This window comes from Chiloscyllium plagiosum, unplaced genomic scaffold (assembly GCF_037043375.1).
Source record: "Chiloscyllium plagiosum isolate Xiang-an unplaced genomic scaffold, Cpla_swu_hap1 HiC_scaffold_35, whole genome shotgun sequence".
Classification (NCBI taxonomy): Eukaryota; Metazoa; Chordata; class Chondrichthyes; order Orectolobiformes; family Hemiscylliidae; genus Chiloscyllium; species Chiloscyllium plagiosum.
In genome coordinates, this window is record NW_028270173.1 from 16,238,642 (window position 1) to 16,251,180 (window position 12,539).

General features: G+C 41.2%; 1 protein-coding gene across 2 annotated transcripts in view; it reads right to left on the reverse strand.

The window, feature by feature from the left end:
• The window catches only part of LOC122541441 (zinc-binding protein A33-like), a 23,690-nt gene continuing 11,151 nt past the window's right edge, over window positions 1-12,539 (reverse strand). Inside the window, exons 6-7 of one of the 2 annotated variants that reach the window (XM_087979308.1) lie at window positions 10,559-10,674; window positions 1-4,968 (exon numbers count right to left, since the gene is read on the reverse strand). In XM_087979308.1, the coding sequence (XP_087835434.1) occupies window positions 4,418-4,968; window positions 10,559-10,674 (667 nt within the window). In that variant the 3' untranslated portion in view covers window positions 1-4,417. The remainder of the gene's footprint in view (window positions 4,969-10,558; window positions 10,675-12,539) is intronic. The other variant, XM_043678219.2, reaches the window with a different exon arrangement.

Here is a 12,539-nt window from a genome sequence, read left to right on the forward strand (position 1 = left end):
GCAAGAAAGTCACGCTCGTGGGGTTTTCAGGAGTCGGCTTGGCTCAGAGATTCACGGAAACATTTGATCAGACATTCCGATGAGGTGAATGAGGCTGACCAAAACTCTCCATGGCCCCGATTCCTCCTACTCGCAGCAACATTTCGCTTTGTCTTCCCGTCTTAATTAGCACAGCCTCCACATTGTAAGGTAGCAGCTGCCGAGCCCTCTTAGCCTCCCCATTCATGCAGAGTGGAAGGAGGACCAAGCAAAGTTGGCCCTAACTGTACATGCTTTTATATGAGAGGCACCACAGACCAAATACAGATGCATGGCCACAAGCACGCTCCTAGCTCCAAACTCAGACCAGTATTTATGCTTGACATAAATGAGACATGAAAAGAGGAAAATTTAAAAAAAAATCTTTTGAGGAAAGTTCAGCAAGACAACAGCAAGGCAGCACTGAAATATGGCCAATAGAGATCTTCACCAGTAGGGAGGCAAGGGGAATATGTTTAAAACCATACAGAGATATTATTTAAGAATAAAAACAGATGCCACCGAGATTTCCCTTCAGGATAAACTATCAGCTCAGAAGACATTTTGAAGACCTACTTCATGGAATGCATTACCAGGATCAATTTGCTAATGACACTGAGTAATCAAGAATTTTTTTTTAGATTAGATTTCCTACAGTGTGGAAACAGGCCCTTCGGCCCAACAAGTCCACACTGACCCTCTGACTAATGCTCCTAACAACTTTGAACAATTTAGCATGGCCAATTCACCTGGCCTGCACATCTTTGGAATGTGGGGGAAAACCACAGTACCCAGAGGAAACCCACACAGACGCAGGGAGAATGCGCAAACTCCACACAGACAGTCCCCAAGGCTGGAATTGAACCTGGGATCCTGGTGCTGTGAGGCAGCAGTGCTAGCCACTGAAACACCACACCGTCCCACACCTGGGGTACATGTGTTTCACCCCAACAGACACAGGCAAATTAAAATTTATCCAGTGGAAGAACGAACTACTTCAGAGACTATGTAGGGAGATAATGTTCAACCAATGCTTTCCACACATACAATAAAAAATCCATTAAACACAGATGTAAATATTCACTTTGTATTTTGATACTTGAAAACTGGTACGAACCAGTTTTTATTTTTGATTTTACAATGTTTGAGATTTGTATTGCATTCCAGAAAATGTTTAAGACATGTTTTGTCTTGACTCCTGTTATATTTAAGTTCTCTGTGTACGAATTTAAAGTTAAGAAGCAATTTTTTTTAACAATACTTAATTAAGGATGTTTTTATCATGTAAGGGTTAGCGATTTTGGGCTGATTGTCTGAGACTCAGATACTAGGCTGTGAAGGGATATTGACTTGCATTGCATTATCCTATTCGCTCAGGCTCATAGGATCAAGAAGAGGGATTGTGGCCAAGTGGCCAACAGTCTAAATAACTATGCCCAACACAAAATTGGCTAAGTACTTTCTGCAAGTCAGGCTTGATGGAATGCAAAAGAAAACAAGGACAATCCCAGATTTGTCTTGCACATTGAACTGGAGTTTTGGAAACTCATTAAAAAATACTTAGTTCTTTGTTTGGTTCACATAGTAATAGCACTTGGATAAACATGTTTTATGAATAATAAACTGGTCTAAGTGCCTGTGTAGAATATTTCATAGGCAACAGTATTTAAAGTCATAAAACACCACAGAAGAATTCCAAAACAAAACAGAATGCTGAACTATTTAGGGTCAAAATACATATGTATACACATATTAGTTGGAGTACATGGTAATTCTATTTCAGAAGGTACACTTTCTAATTAAGCATCTAACCTATTACAAAACTATAAAGAATATTCTGGTCAACCCCCAGATACACTAACAACATGAACACTGAAACAAATATATCTCACTTATCTGCTTGCAGTGGTTGTGTTTAAATTGGGAAGTGGTGCCAGAATTACTGAGCACTGCTTGGTGTGTTTATCTACAAATGGGAGGTCCGGGTTGGCTTGCTGCTGAGACACAGTTTCAGAATAACAGTCGGGGTGCAGAAATGGATCTTAGTATTTGCACAAGAACTAGAGAAAGTATGAGGAGGAAGTTACACACAGTAACTTATTATCAAGAAGGAAAGGTGAGGGCAATTATTTCAACTTTCAAATGAGTTGTGAATGAAAACTTCAAGGTTAACACTATATGAGAACCAGAGGAGAAGAGTGAGAGAATGGGACCGCAAATTATCTTTTCAAAGTGCTGGGCAGTCAAATGGGCTGAAATTTGTTATTTTGTGCTATGATTCCACAGGGATTGTCATCTCAAATCAGGAGGGCCTTCTCAAGTTTCTACACAAGGTGATGATGGATGTAGAGCCTGTTCCAAACAAATATTCTTCTTGAATAAGTGCTTGTATGCCTGGGGTCAATAATCATGGAGAGTGCTTTTGTAAGTGTTGTAGGGAGAAATATCAAAGAGTAATCTTAAGGTCTATGTTCCTTAGCACAAGCTATCTTTATTCAGAGCTCTATTGCCACATATGTGGGAGAGGCCAGAGACCACCCCGAATCTGGCTTTCACGTGTAGCCCAGTTGCCCTCTGAATTACAGTTCAGATTGGAAGTCAATTATGCTTTGCATTGTCCAGTGAAATACAACATTTTTATACCTTCCCATTACAATAATTACATGCAACATTGACATCATTGTTAGCCACATCCCCCTAATATATACATCCAGTCCACTGCATACATGATCAATGATTGGCAACTCCATGGACAGCTCTAGGTCCTCCCATAATCTCATGATGTTAACTAGATACCTCCATCATCTGTCTTTAGGATCTTACAATGTTTCTGACAGTTTTACACCTTCCCAAACATTTTCCGGCTGTACCGCATTATTTACCAATTAGCTAAATAGTTCCTTTTCACTAAGAACTCTTCCAAATTCTATGCTAATTTTAATGTCACAAATCTCTACCAATTATTATAAAGTCTTTAAAAACAAATCTAATATGAACTTACTGTGTCATAGCTGACAAATTGAGAACAACCTCTCTCTAACTTCAGCCTGAGAGAATAAACAAACAACTTGCAACTTATGACCCCAACTATTGGCATGCTATAAGTGATTTTTAAACTAAAGTTTCACTTTCAAATAAATCCTTTCTATTTCTACTCGAAACACTTTCCATTGCTAATTATCTTTTCTTAATAAAAGTAATTTGTTTGAATTCCACTGATGATGGTGAACTTCAATTACTTATGACTTTACCAACCTATTAAGCAAAACTTGTTTAGATTCAACAACTAATAAGAGAACATAACCACATCTTCAATTTATATATTTTGTAACTCTATCACTCTTCCTTTGATCTTTGGATGAAAGAACTTGTTGAATTATTTGCACTTAATTTTCAATTATTTATATCACCCCAGTTGTGATCTATCTTTTTACAATCATTCTCTGCCCTCCTCCTGTGCCAATGGTGTTTTTTGGAGTTCTTGTTCAGAGTATTTATCACTTTATCTTCCCAAATAACACAATAGTTCTCTTTACTGCCATTGAATCATTTGCTAAAGGAATGCAACTAACCTTTTCACATTAGTTTGGTGTCTGCCTTTCTAATTCTACAATCACCTAAAAAATTCAGAATACAATAGGATCATACTTTTTTTTCTACTTCTTACTATATAACATGCTTGGGATTGTGGGTAAACAAGACCTTTCAAAAATGCTCCTTATTAAAATGTTTGTATGTTTAAAACTGTCTGTTGACAGAAACCTGATTAACTTCCCTTATGTTTCTTTCAATGGAGAATTTCACCTTATCCAGTATATCTATATGGAGACTACCGACCTAGCTGTGAACATCTGCTGTATGGAACTGTCAAACCCTTTTGACGATCTTGTGCTAGCTAAAGAAAAAGCCCCACGTGGCCATTTTGTCTGCTTTAGATCATGAGCTGCTACAACAGTAAGGATGTAGAGCATTGAGTAAGGAGAAAATGAAACAAACTTTGTTTTTGATTTATGTCTAAAGTCTGATGGGGAACCAAACTGCATTGTTTAAAATGATGTGCAGCTTCTATTGTCTAGCACTCGCAACAGTGATGTTGCACTGAAACATCCAACCATGGAGCAACATTACAGTCAGGAAGGTCCCCGGTTTCCTGCAGCTCACAGCTCATTCTACCCAGTAAGTCCCTCTCTGCAACTGAGCTTCTATTTGTTTCTTCTCTCCCCCTCCTTCTTTCCCCCAGCCCTACACAGATCCTTGCTGATCTTTCAGTTCCTAGTTCCGATACAGGGTTTATTCCCGGAATGTTAACCTCTCTCTCCACCTGTCACTGAGACCCACACCCATCAGGTTACAGCTGGCAAGAGGCAAGAGGATGGGGTCAGATTATCAGGTGGATCTGTCAGTGCCCTTTAATTCCACAGATTGTCAGCGGGGCAGAGTTTTTCCTGTCATCATTTGATCCCAAATGAAAGAAGGGAAAGATCCTCTCAGTGAAAGTGTGGGTGAAAGTGTGGAGATGAGACATGGTGTCCGCATTGTAAAATGACACCTGTCCACCCTCATAGTCCAGGAAAACCCCCATCTTCCAGGGATTCACATTTGTGCTCAGGCGGATCCATGAGGGGTAAGTGCCGGCTAAATAACCACTCCCAGGAATCAGCCACACAACCCAATATCCTGTCTCCGGTCTTGGGTCAATACCCCCCTTCCTCTCCACAGACTCTCGGGCCACACCCAAGCCCCACTCAGTCTTGTCTCCCACCTCCACCTCCCAGTAGTGTCTCCCTGATGTGAATCCCTCCAATCCAAGGACACAAGTACACTGATCAAACTGTGTCACTTTTCTCGGAAGTTCAGTTGGCTTGTCTCCGAGTTGCGCTCTGGTTCGGTCCTGGGACAGGACGAGGCAGGGATTTGCAGTGTTTGGATCCAGAGTCAGAGAGGCTGGAACTGTGGGAAAGTTAAAGTAACAAAATTAGTCATTAAGGGAAAGAAGGGAAAAGGTATAAGGTGGGTGGGTAAAATTCAGTTCGATGGAGGGATAGCTGGAAAAGGGAGGGAGGAGACAACAGAAGTATGACGTATAGGAGGGGGACTGCAGAATGAAAGAAATGAAAAAGAAAAGATGGGGGTGGATGAGGGTTGTCGTGGGGCATAAGGGGTGGGAACAGAGCAAGAGGTAGAGGGGAAAGGGCACATGATGAGGAACAGGGAAGAGGAGAGGAAATAATGAATGAAAGGGAGGGAGAGAAAGCAAATCCTGTCAGAGAGTCAGGATGTGGAAATTATAGAAAGGGAAGAGGTGGGATTAGTTCAAATTCACACTTAAATGTGAGCTTTATTTCAATTAATTACACACCTTCGTACTCACATCTACTGATTAATAGCTTCTCATGTTTATATTAACAATTCATCCCAATCAACCCTTCGTTAATATATTCATTTTTGGTTTCCTCATTCCATTCAGTCTCAGGCATCCCTTCAGACCTTGTTAGACGATAACAGATACCCTTTCTTTAGAAATAAATCAATACGTAACAATAAAAAGACATAAAATGTAATAAACAAAATCCTCTTTTCTCTTTCTTTCTTTAAAGTTCCAAGGATATTTTTCAGTTTCTGAGAACTTCTCCCATTCTTTGATTCCTGAATGCTGCTATCCCCCCCCATTTCAACTTAAACATTTCTCCATCAACCAGCATTTGTTTTTAAACTGCGGTTTTGATCCTCAGTCTTTTCTCACTCATGCATTTTGTTAAGTGTACATTATATTGTATCATAGAATCTTATTATCTATGATAGCACTGAATGGGTATTGCTGTTGTGTCATCTTTTGGAATTTTTTTTGCAATATTTTTACTTAGAAAAATTCCATTATACCACTTCACCAAGAACAGTTTCTGCCACTAAGATACTTTTACTATTCCACTGACCTTTTAAGCTTCTCATGCTAAAGGGCAACATTTACCTCCATTCCCAGCAAGCAAAATTGTAAACTGTCCTGCACTTGAGAACTCATCAAAGAGATTCGCATTAAAAGTTCCACTGAAATCAAATATTTCTATTTCCTAACATCTCCCTATGATGTAGAATTCAAAATACATGTTTCATACAGTTGATATTGTATGGGTGACTGTGGGCTTGTGGCTAATAGAGTTGAAGCCTACAATGCATGATGGGAAATTATGTTAACCTTACATAAAACACCAGAAAGGAAGAATTAAAATCAGACGACTAACTACTGAGGCAAATGGCTGATGCTAAAGGTTATTCAACTGCTGCAAAATGGGATAAAATAAGATTTTTAAGAAGAACTATGGAAACACATATCTCCTGTTTGCACAACTGTTGGAGAAATGAGCTCAGAACTCTGATGGTCTTGTGCAAGGATGCAGGACATTGAATAGGCTAGAAAACTGGAAAAAAAAAGTTATGAAAGAAGAAGTATCAAAGACATCAACAGCAACAACTTGAGACCAACCATCGCCAAGAGAGGCCACTGAGTTTAGAACTCAGAGAATAGACATATCAGAACAAACCTGGCCAGTTTGTCATGTACTGGTAATATCTAGATTCTTGTAAAACAGATAATTTATTGACAGTGTGTTTAATAAGAACTAAAGAGTTACTAATAAAGAGGAAGTTGTGCTAGATTCTAATTTGGCTATCTGTCCTTCATCATGAAATTTGAGACTCTAGTGGATAAACACAGAGAGGTTATATTCCATGAAAGGAATTCAATAATGTCCTGTTGAAAAGTCATCTAAACTCACAATGTTGCTCTCTTTTCTCTGAGCTGGGGGAGTCCAAAACTAGGGGATATTAGTTTAGGGTAAGAGGGGAAAAATTTAAAAGGGTCCTAAGGGGCAACATTTTCATGCAGAGGGTGGTGCATGCATGGAATGAGCTGTTAGAGGAAGTGGTGGAGGCTGGTAAAATTGCAACATTTAAAAGACATCTGGGTGGGTATAGGAGTAGGAAGGGTTTAGAGGGATATGGGCCAAGTGCTGGCAAATAGGACTAGATTAATGTAGAATATCTGTTCAGCATGGGTGAGTTGGACCATTGGGTCTGTTTCCATGCTATACATCTCTATGACTCTATAACTCTTCATGAATGCTGCCTGACCCACTGTGATCTCCAGCACTTCTTGTTTTCATTGCAGATTCCAGCATCTGCAGTAAATGGCTACCGCAATAGTGTCCATACTACGTAAGTTGCAAATTCACAAATTTTCCAAATGCAACAACTTTATTGTTCACTATATTGTGTCATCAGTGCTTTCTTCATCATTGATATTGATTTCAATGACACTGCATTTATGCTAATAACTCAATTGATTTCACATATTTTAAAATGAGTGACCTCTGTTTTAGAAAGATTGTAATACTATTTTGCACAATTTCATCTGTCAAGACAACCTCATTGGATCATAGAGTTGAACAGCAAGGAAACAGACCCTTCATTACAACTTGTCCATGCCAACCAGATATCCTAAATTAATCTCGTAATATTTGCCAGCATTTGGCCCATATCACTCTAAACCCTTCCTTTTCATGTACCCATCCAGATGCCCTTTTAATGTTGTAATTGTACCAGCTTCCACCACTTCCTTTGGCAGCTCATTCCATACATGCACCACCCTCAGTGTAAAAACATTGTCCCTTAGATCTCTTTTGTATCTTTTTCCTCTCACATAAACCTATGATCTCTAATTTTGAATGCCCTTACAGAGGCAGATGTTGCACTTTTAATTCAATAAAAATCTGGGATTAAGAGTTTAATGATGATTGTGAATCCATTGTCAATTATCAGAAAAACCCATCTAGTTCATTAATACCGCTTAGGGAAGGAAATCTATCATCCTTATCTGGTCTGCCCTACATGTGATTTCAGACTCACAGCAATGTGGTTGACTGTCAACTGCTTTCTGGGCAGTTAGGAGTGGGCAATAAATGATGGGCACACCAACTATTCCCTCATCTCACAAATAAACAAAAAAATTAAAATCCCCGACCATTACTACCCTATCACTATTGAGATATATGAGATATCCTTATAAACATGCTTCTCAATTTTCTGCTCACTATTGAGGGGACTATAGCACAATCCCAATAAGGTGATCATCCTTTTTCTTAATTCTCAGTTCCATCCAATAACTTCACTGGATGTACTTCCAGGAGTATCCTCCTTAAGTTAAATTTTCCATAGTTGTTAGGTGCATTAGTCAGAGTGGAGTGGGTTACTCTTCGGAGGGTCGGTGTGGACTTGTTGGGCCGAAGGGCCTGTTTCCACAATGAGGGAACTGAATTTAATCTAAGTACAGCTGCAGTGTCATCACTAAACAAAAACGCAACTTCCTCTCCTATCTTGTTCCATTTTCTATCCTTCCCATAGTATCTATATCCTTGAACATTAAGCTAGTCCTACCATTCTCTGAGCCATATTTCTGCAATAGTTATGATATCCCAGTTCCATGTTCCCAACATTCCCTGAGTTCATCTGCCTTAGCTGTCAGGCTACTTGCATTGAAATATTTGTACTTCCTAATTTATCAGTCTTCCCTTGTCTTCTGTCTTGTGCTTGCCTACCTTTACTACTTGACAGGTTCCTCCTTTCAGCTGTACCAGCCTCAGACTTATCTCTTTCTCATGACCTCTTTCTCATGACCTCTTTGGACTCCAACCCAACCCACACCTTCCACCCTACCAACCTTCGCATAAACTGCATCATCCGCCGACATTTCCGCCACCTCCAAACGGACCCCACCACCAGGGATCTATTTCCCTCCCCACACCTTTCCGCCTTCCACAAAGACCATTCCCTCCGTGACCAACTGGTCAGGTCCACGCCCCCAACAACCCACCCTCCAATCCTGGCACCTTCCCCTGCCACTGCAAGAATTGCAAAACCTGCGCCCACACCTCCACCCTCACCTCCATCCAAGGCCCCAAAGGAGCCTTCCACATCCACCAATGTCATTTATTGTATCAGTTGCTCCCGATGCAATCTTCTCTACGTTGGGGAGACTGGACGCCTTCTCGTAGAGCACTTTAGGGAACATCTCAGGGACATCTGCACCAATCAATCCCACCACCCCGTGGCCCAACATTTCACCTCCCCCTCATACTCTGCCAAGGACATGCAGGTCCTGGGCCTCCTCCACTGCCACTCCCTCACCACCCGACACCTGGGGGAAGAACGCCTCATCTTCTGCCTTGGAACACTTCAACCCCAGGGCATCAAAGTGGACTTCACCAGTTTCCTCATTTCCCCTCCCCCCTCTTTACCTAGTTCCAACTTTCCAGCTCAGCACCATCCTCATGACCTGTCCTACCTGTCAATCTTCCTTTCCACCTATTCGCTCCACCCTCCTCTCTGACTTATCAGCTTCATCCCCACCCTCATCTATCAATTGTACTCTTTTCTACCTTCTCCCCAGCCCCACTCCCCTCCCATTTATTTCTCCACCCTGGAGGCTCCCTGCCTCTACTCCTAATGAAGGGATTTTGCCCAAAATGTCGATTTTCCTGCATCTCGGATGCTGCCTGATCTGCTGTGCTTTTCCAGCACCACTCTAATCTAGACTGATTTCCAGCATCTGCAGTACTCACTTTTGCCATATAGTCATCTGCTCTATCTTCCTATTCTTACTTTCAATAGCACGTAGTACTGGGCAAAATTCTTGTATTACTACCCTCAAGGACCTGCTTTTTAACCTCCTGCCTCATTTCCTTCAGTCTCCTTCAGAACCTCATCTCTTTCTCTTCCTAAGTTGTTTGTACAGATGTTTCTACAACAATCCCCTGCTAGTCAGTCTCCGCTTTGAGAATATTCTGCATCTTCTCCAAGATATCTTTGACCCTGACACCAAGGTGGGAACTTATTACTCCTGATGTCTCCCTATCAGCCGCAGAAAGATTTATCTGTGCCTGACTAGAGAGTCCCTATGACAATCAATCGCATGAAACCTGACATACTACTTATTATGGCAGAACCAGTTTTAGTACCAGAAACCTGGCTGCTAGTACTACATTCCTATGACAGTTCATCACCCCTTATCTTTTCCAAAGCAAAATATTTGTTAGAGAACAGATAGCCACAGGAGAGTTCTGCACTACTTTCCTACCTCTCCAACCTTTCCTCTCCAATGTCTACACATCTTCCTGAGAATATGTCAATAATATCCTCTAAAGAATTTGAAATGGAACACTCTAGTTTCCCTTGCAATTTTAGTGTTGGATATTAGAATTCATGCTCTATTCCTCTCATTACACAGATCCCTTCATTTGCCAACTTTCAGTTGTTCAAATGTTTGCAGCCTTTATTTTTGCTTATGGTCCAGTGAATTTTGGTGCAAAATGCCAGATAACTTCAGACACCGATCCAAAGGAAACCACAGAAAAGAGAAACATGAGAATTAAAAATGTCTTGAGGTTTAACAGCCAGTCATGTAAATAAATTTTCTGAGCCTTGGAGGCCACTGTAGCATCTTCACAACTCAATTCATTATCAGGAAAATTAATTTTAAGAGTTTTACCAGGGCTAATGATGTCCATCATTTCTCTCCACACTGTATACTGTAAAGGACCATTGAATTTTCCGGTAGACAGGGTGGTATTTCTTACTGAGAGTGGCTGGTACTCCTCCTTAATACTGTAAAAATAAAGACTGTTATTAATAACTAGTGAAATTCATTTTCATTAGGATATTTAAAGAAATTATATGAATGGTCAAGCTATTCCAACCTTCTCAAACTTGGGTTCATTTCATGTCAGAGAAGGGTAATCCTGTTTCTTTAACTGAGCAAATGAAATCTTGAGAAGACAACGACAAAGCAAGTAAAAGCCCAAATCAATAAAAAAGGTCCAATAGATTAATTAAACTAATGGATTCGTTGGCAGGACATCACATCTGACACAAAAACGGTGGCTCAGTAGTTAGCAGTGCTGCCTCACAGTACCAGAGCCCCACGTTCGATTCCAGCCTTGGATGACTGTCTGTGTGGAGTTTGCACATCCTCTGGGTGCTGTGGTTTCCTCCCGCAGTCCAAAGATGTGCAGGTTAGGTGAACTGGCCATGCTAAATTGCCCAAAGTGTTAGGTGCACTAGTGGGTGGGTTACTCTTCGGAGGGTCAGTGTGGACTCGTTGGGCTGAAGGGCCTGTTTCCACATTGTAGGGAATCTAATCTTTTCTAAAAAGAAAGGCATTCAGCTCAAAAACTTGCTGCACCATAAACAAGACTAAAGGCTGCAAATACTTGAACAACTAAAAATTGGGCATGTGCTGACTATCCAATTATGCAATATGTGAGGCACACAGCACTCCAAAAACTCTGCTCTCCTCTACTCCGAATTCTTCAACATCTGTCCTGGAGCAGTGGCAGCAGCCCAGTGCAGGAGTGGGGACAATGGCCTGGTGTGGGAGTGAGAGACAGCAACCCAGTGAAGTGCATGATGGCAGCCAGCACTCAGGCCATGAGGAAGCCCCCTGCACTGGTCTGCTGGGGAGAGCTCTTGGAGCCAGATTGTGACATTTATCTTTTTAACTTTGATTCTTGTTTTTCTGACCTATAGTTATACTGTGTATAGCTGTCATGTAACTTGTTTTTCTCCATTTCTCTATCCTGTAACTAAGGATTATACCCAGGTACCATTGTACGTAAGATGGCACCATAAGTAACTTTTCACTGTCCTTATTTGAGGGCATGCAACAATAATTCTATTATATACTATTTGTCTCTAATTTTAGTTGCTCCACCACTGGTTGCTGGACTTTCAGCTGCCTAATCCTTAACCTCTAGAAAGAACACCTTAAAACTCTTCATCTTCAATTCCCTTTTCTCCTTTAATGCATTTACTATCAACCTATTCCGCTGAGTGTTAACATCTCCTAGAGGACTCAATGTCACATTTTAGTCTCAAACACCACTGTACAGCACTTCAGATGGCATAATATATTAAACGCATTAGAAAATGAAAATTGCTGCTTGTGACAAAACAATAATGCATTATCGCGTAAACATTCAAAAGAACTCTCCATTAAGATCTGACTTTCTGAGATTGATCAGATTAGATTACTTACAGTGTGGAAACAGGCCCTCAGCCCAACAAGTCCACACCGACCCACCAAAGCGCAACCCACCCATACCTCTACATTTATCCCTTACCAAACACTACGGGCAATTTAGCCTGGCCAATTCACCTGACCTGCACATCTTTGGACTGTGGGAGGAAACCCACGCAGACACGGGGAGAACATGCAAACTCCACACAGTCAGTCACCTGAGGTGGGAATTGAACCCGGGTCTCTGGCGCTGTGAGGCAGCAGTGCTAACCACTGTGCCACCGTGCCGCCCACCTGCTGTAGTGCTGAAGCACTATAGCAAGCCTGAGACAGAGATGTCCTGCAGTTGCTTGAATGGCCCAAGACTTGAAAATCTAGGCAAGGAAGTGTTGCTCGCTCAGGGTCAATTTACCTCACTGGCAGACTGGAACTTAAAATGGCCACTGTGAACCTT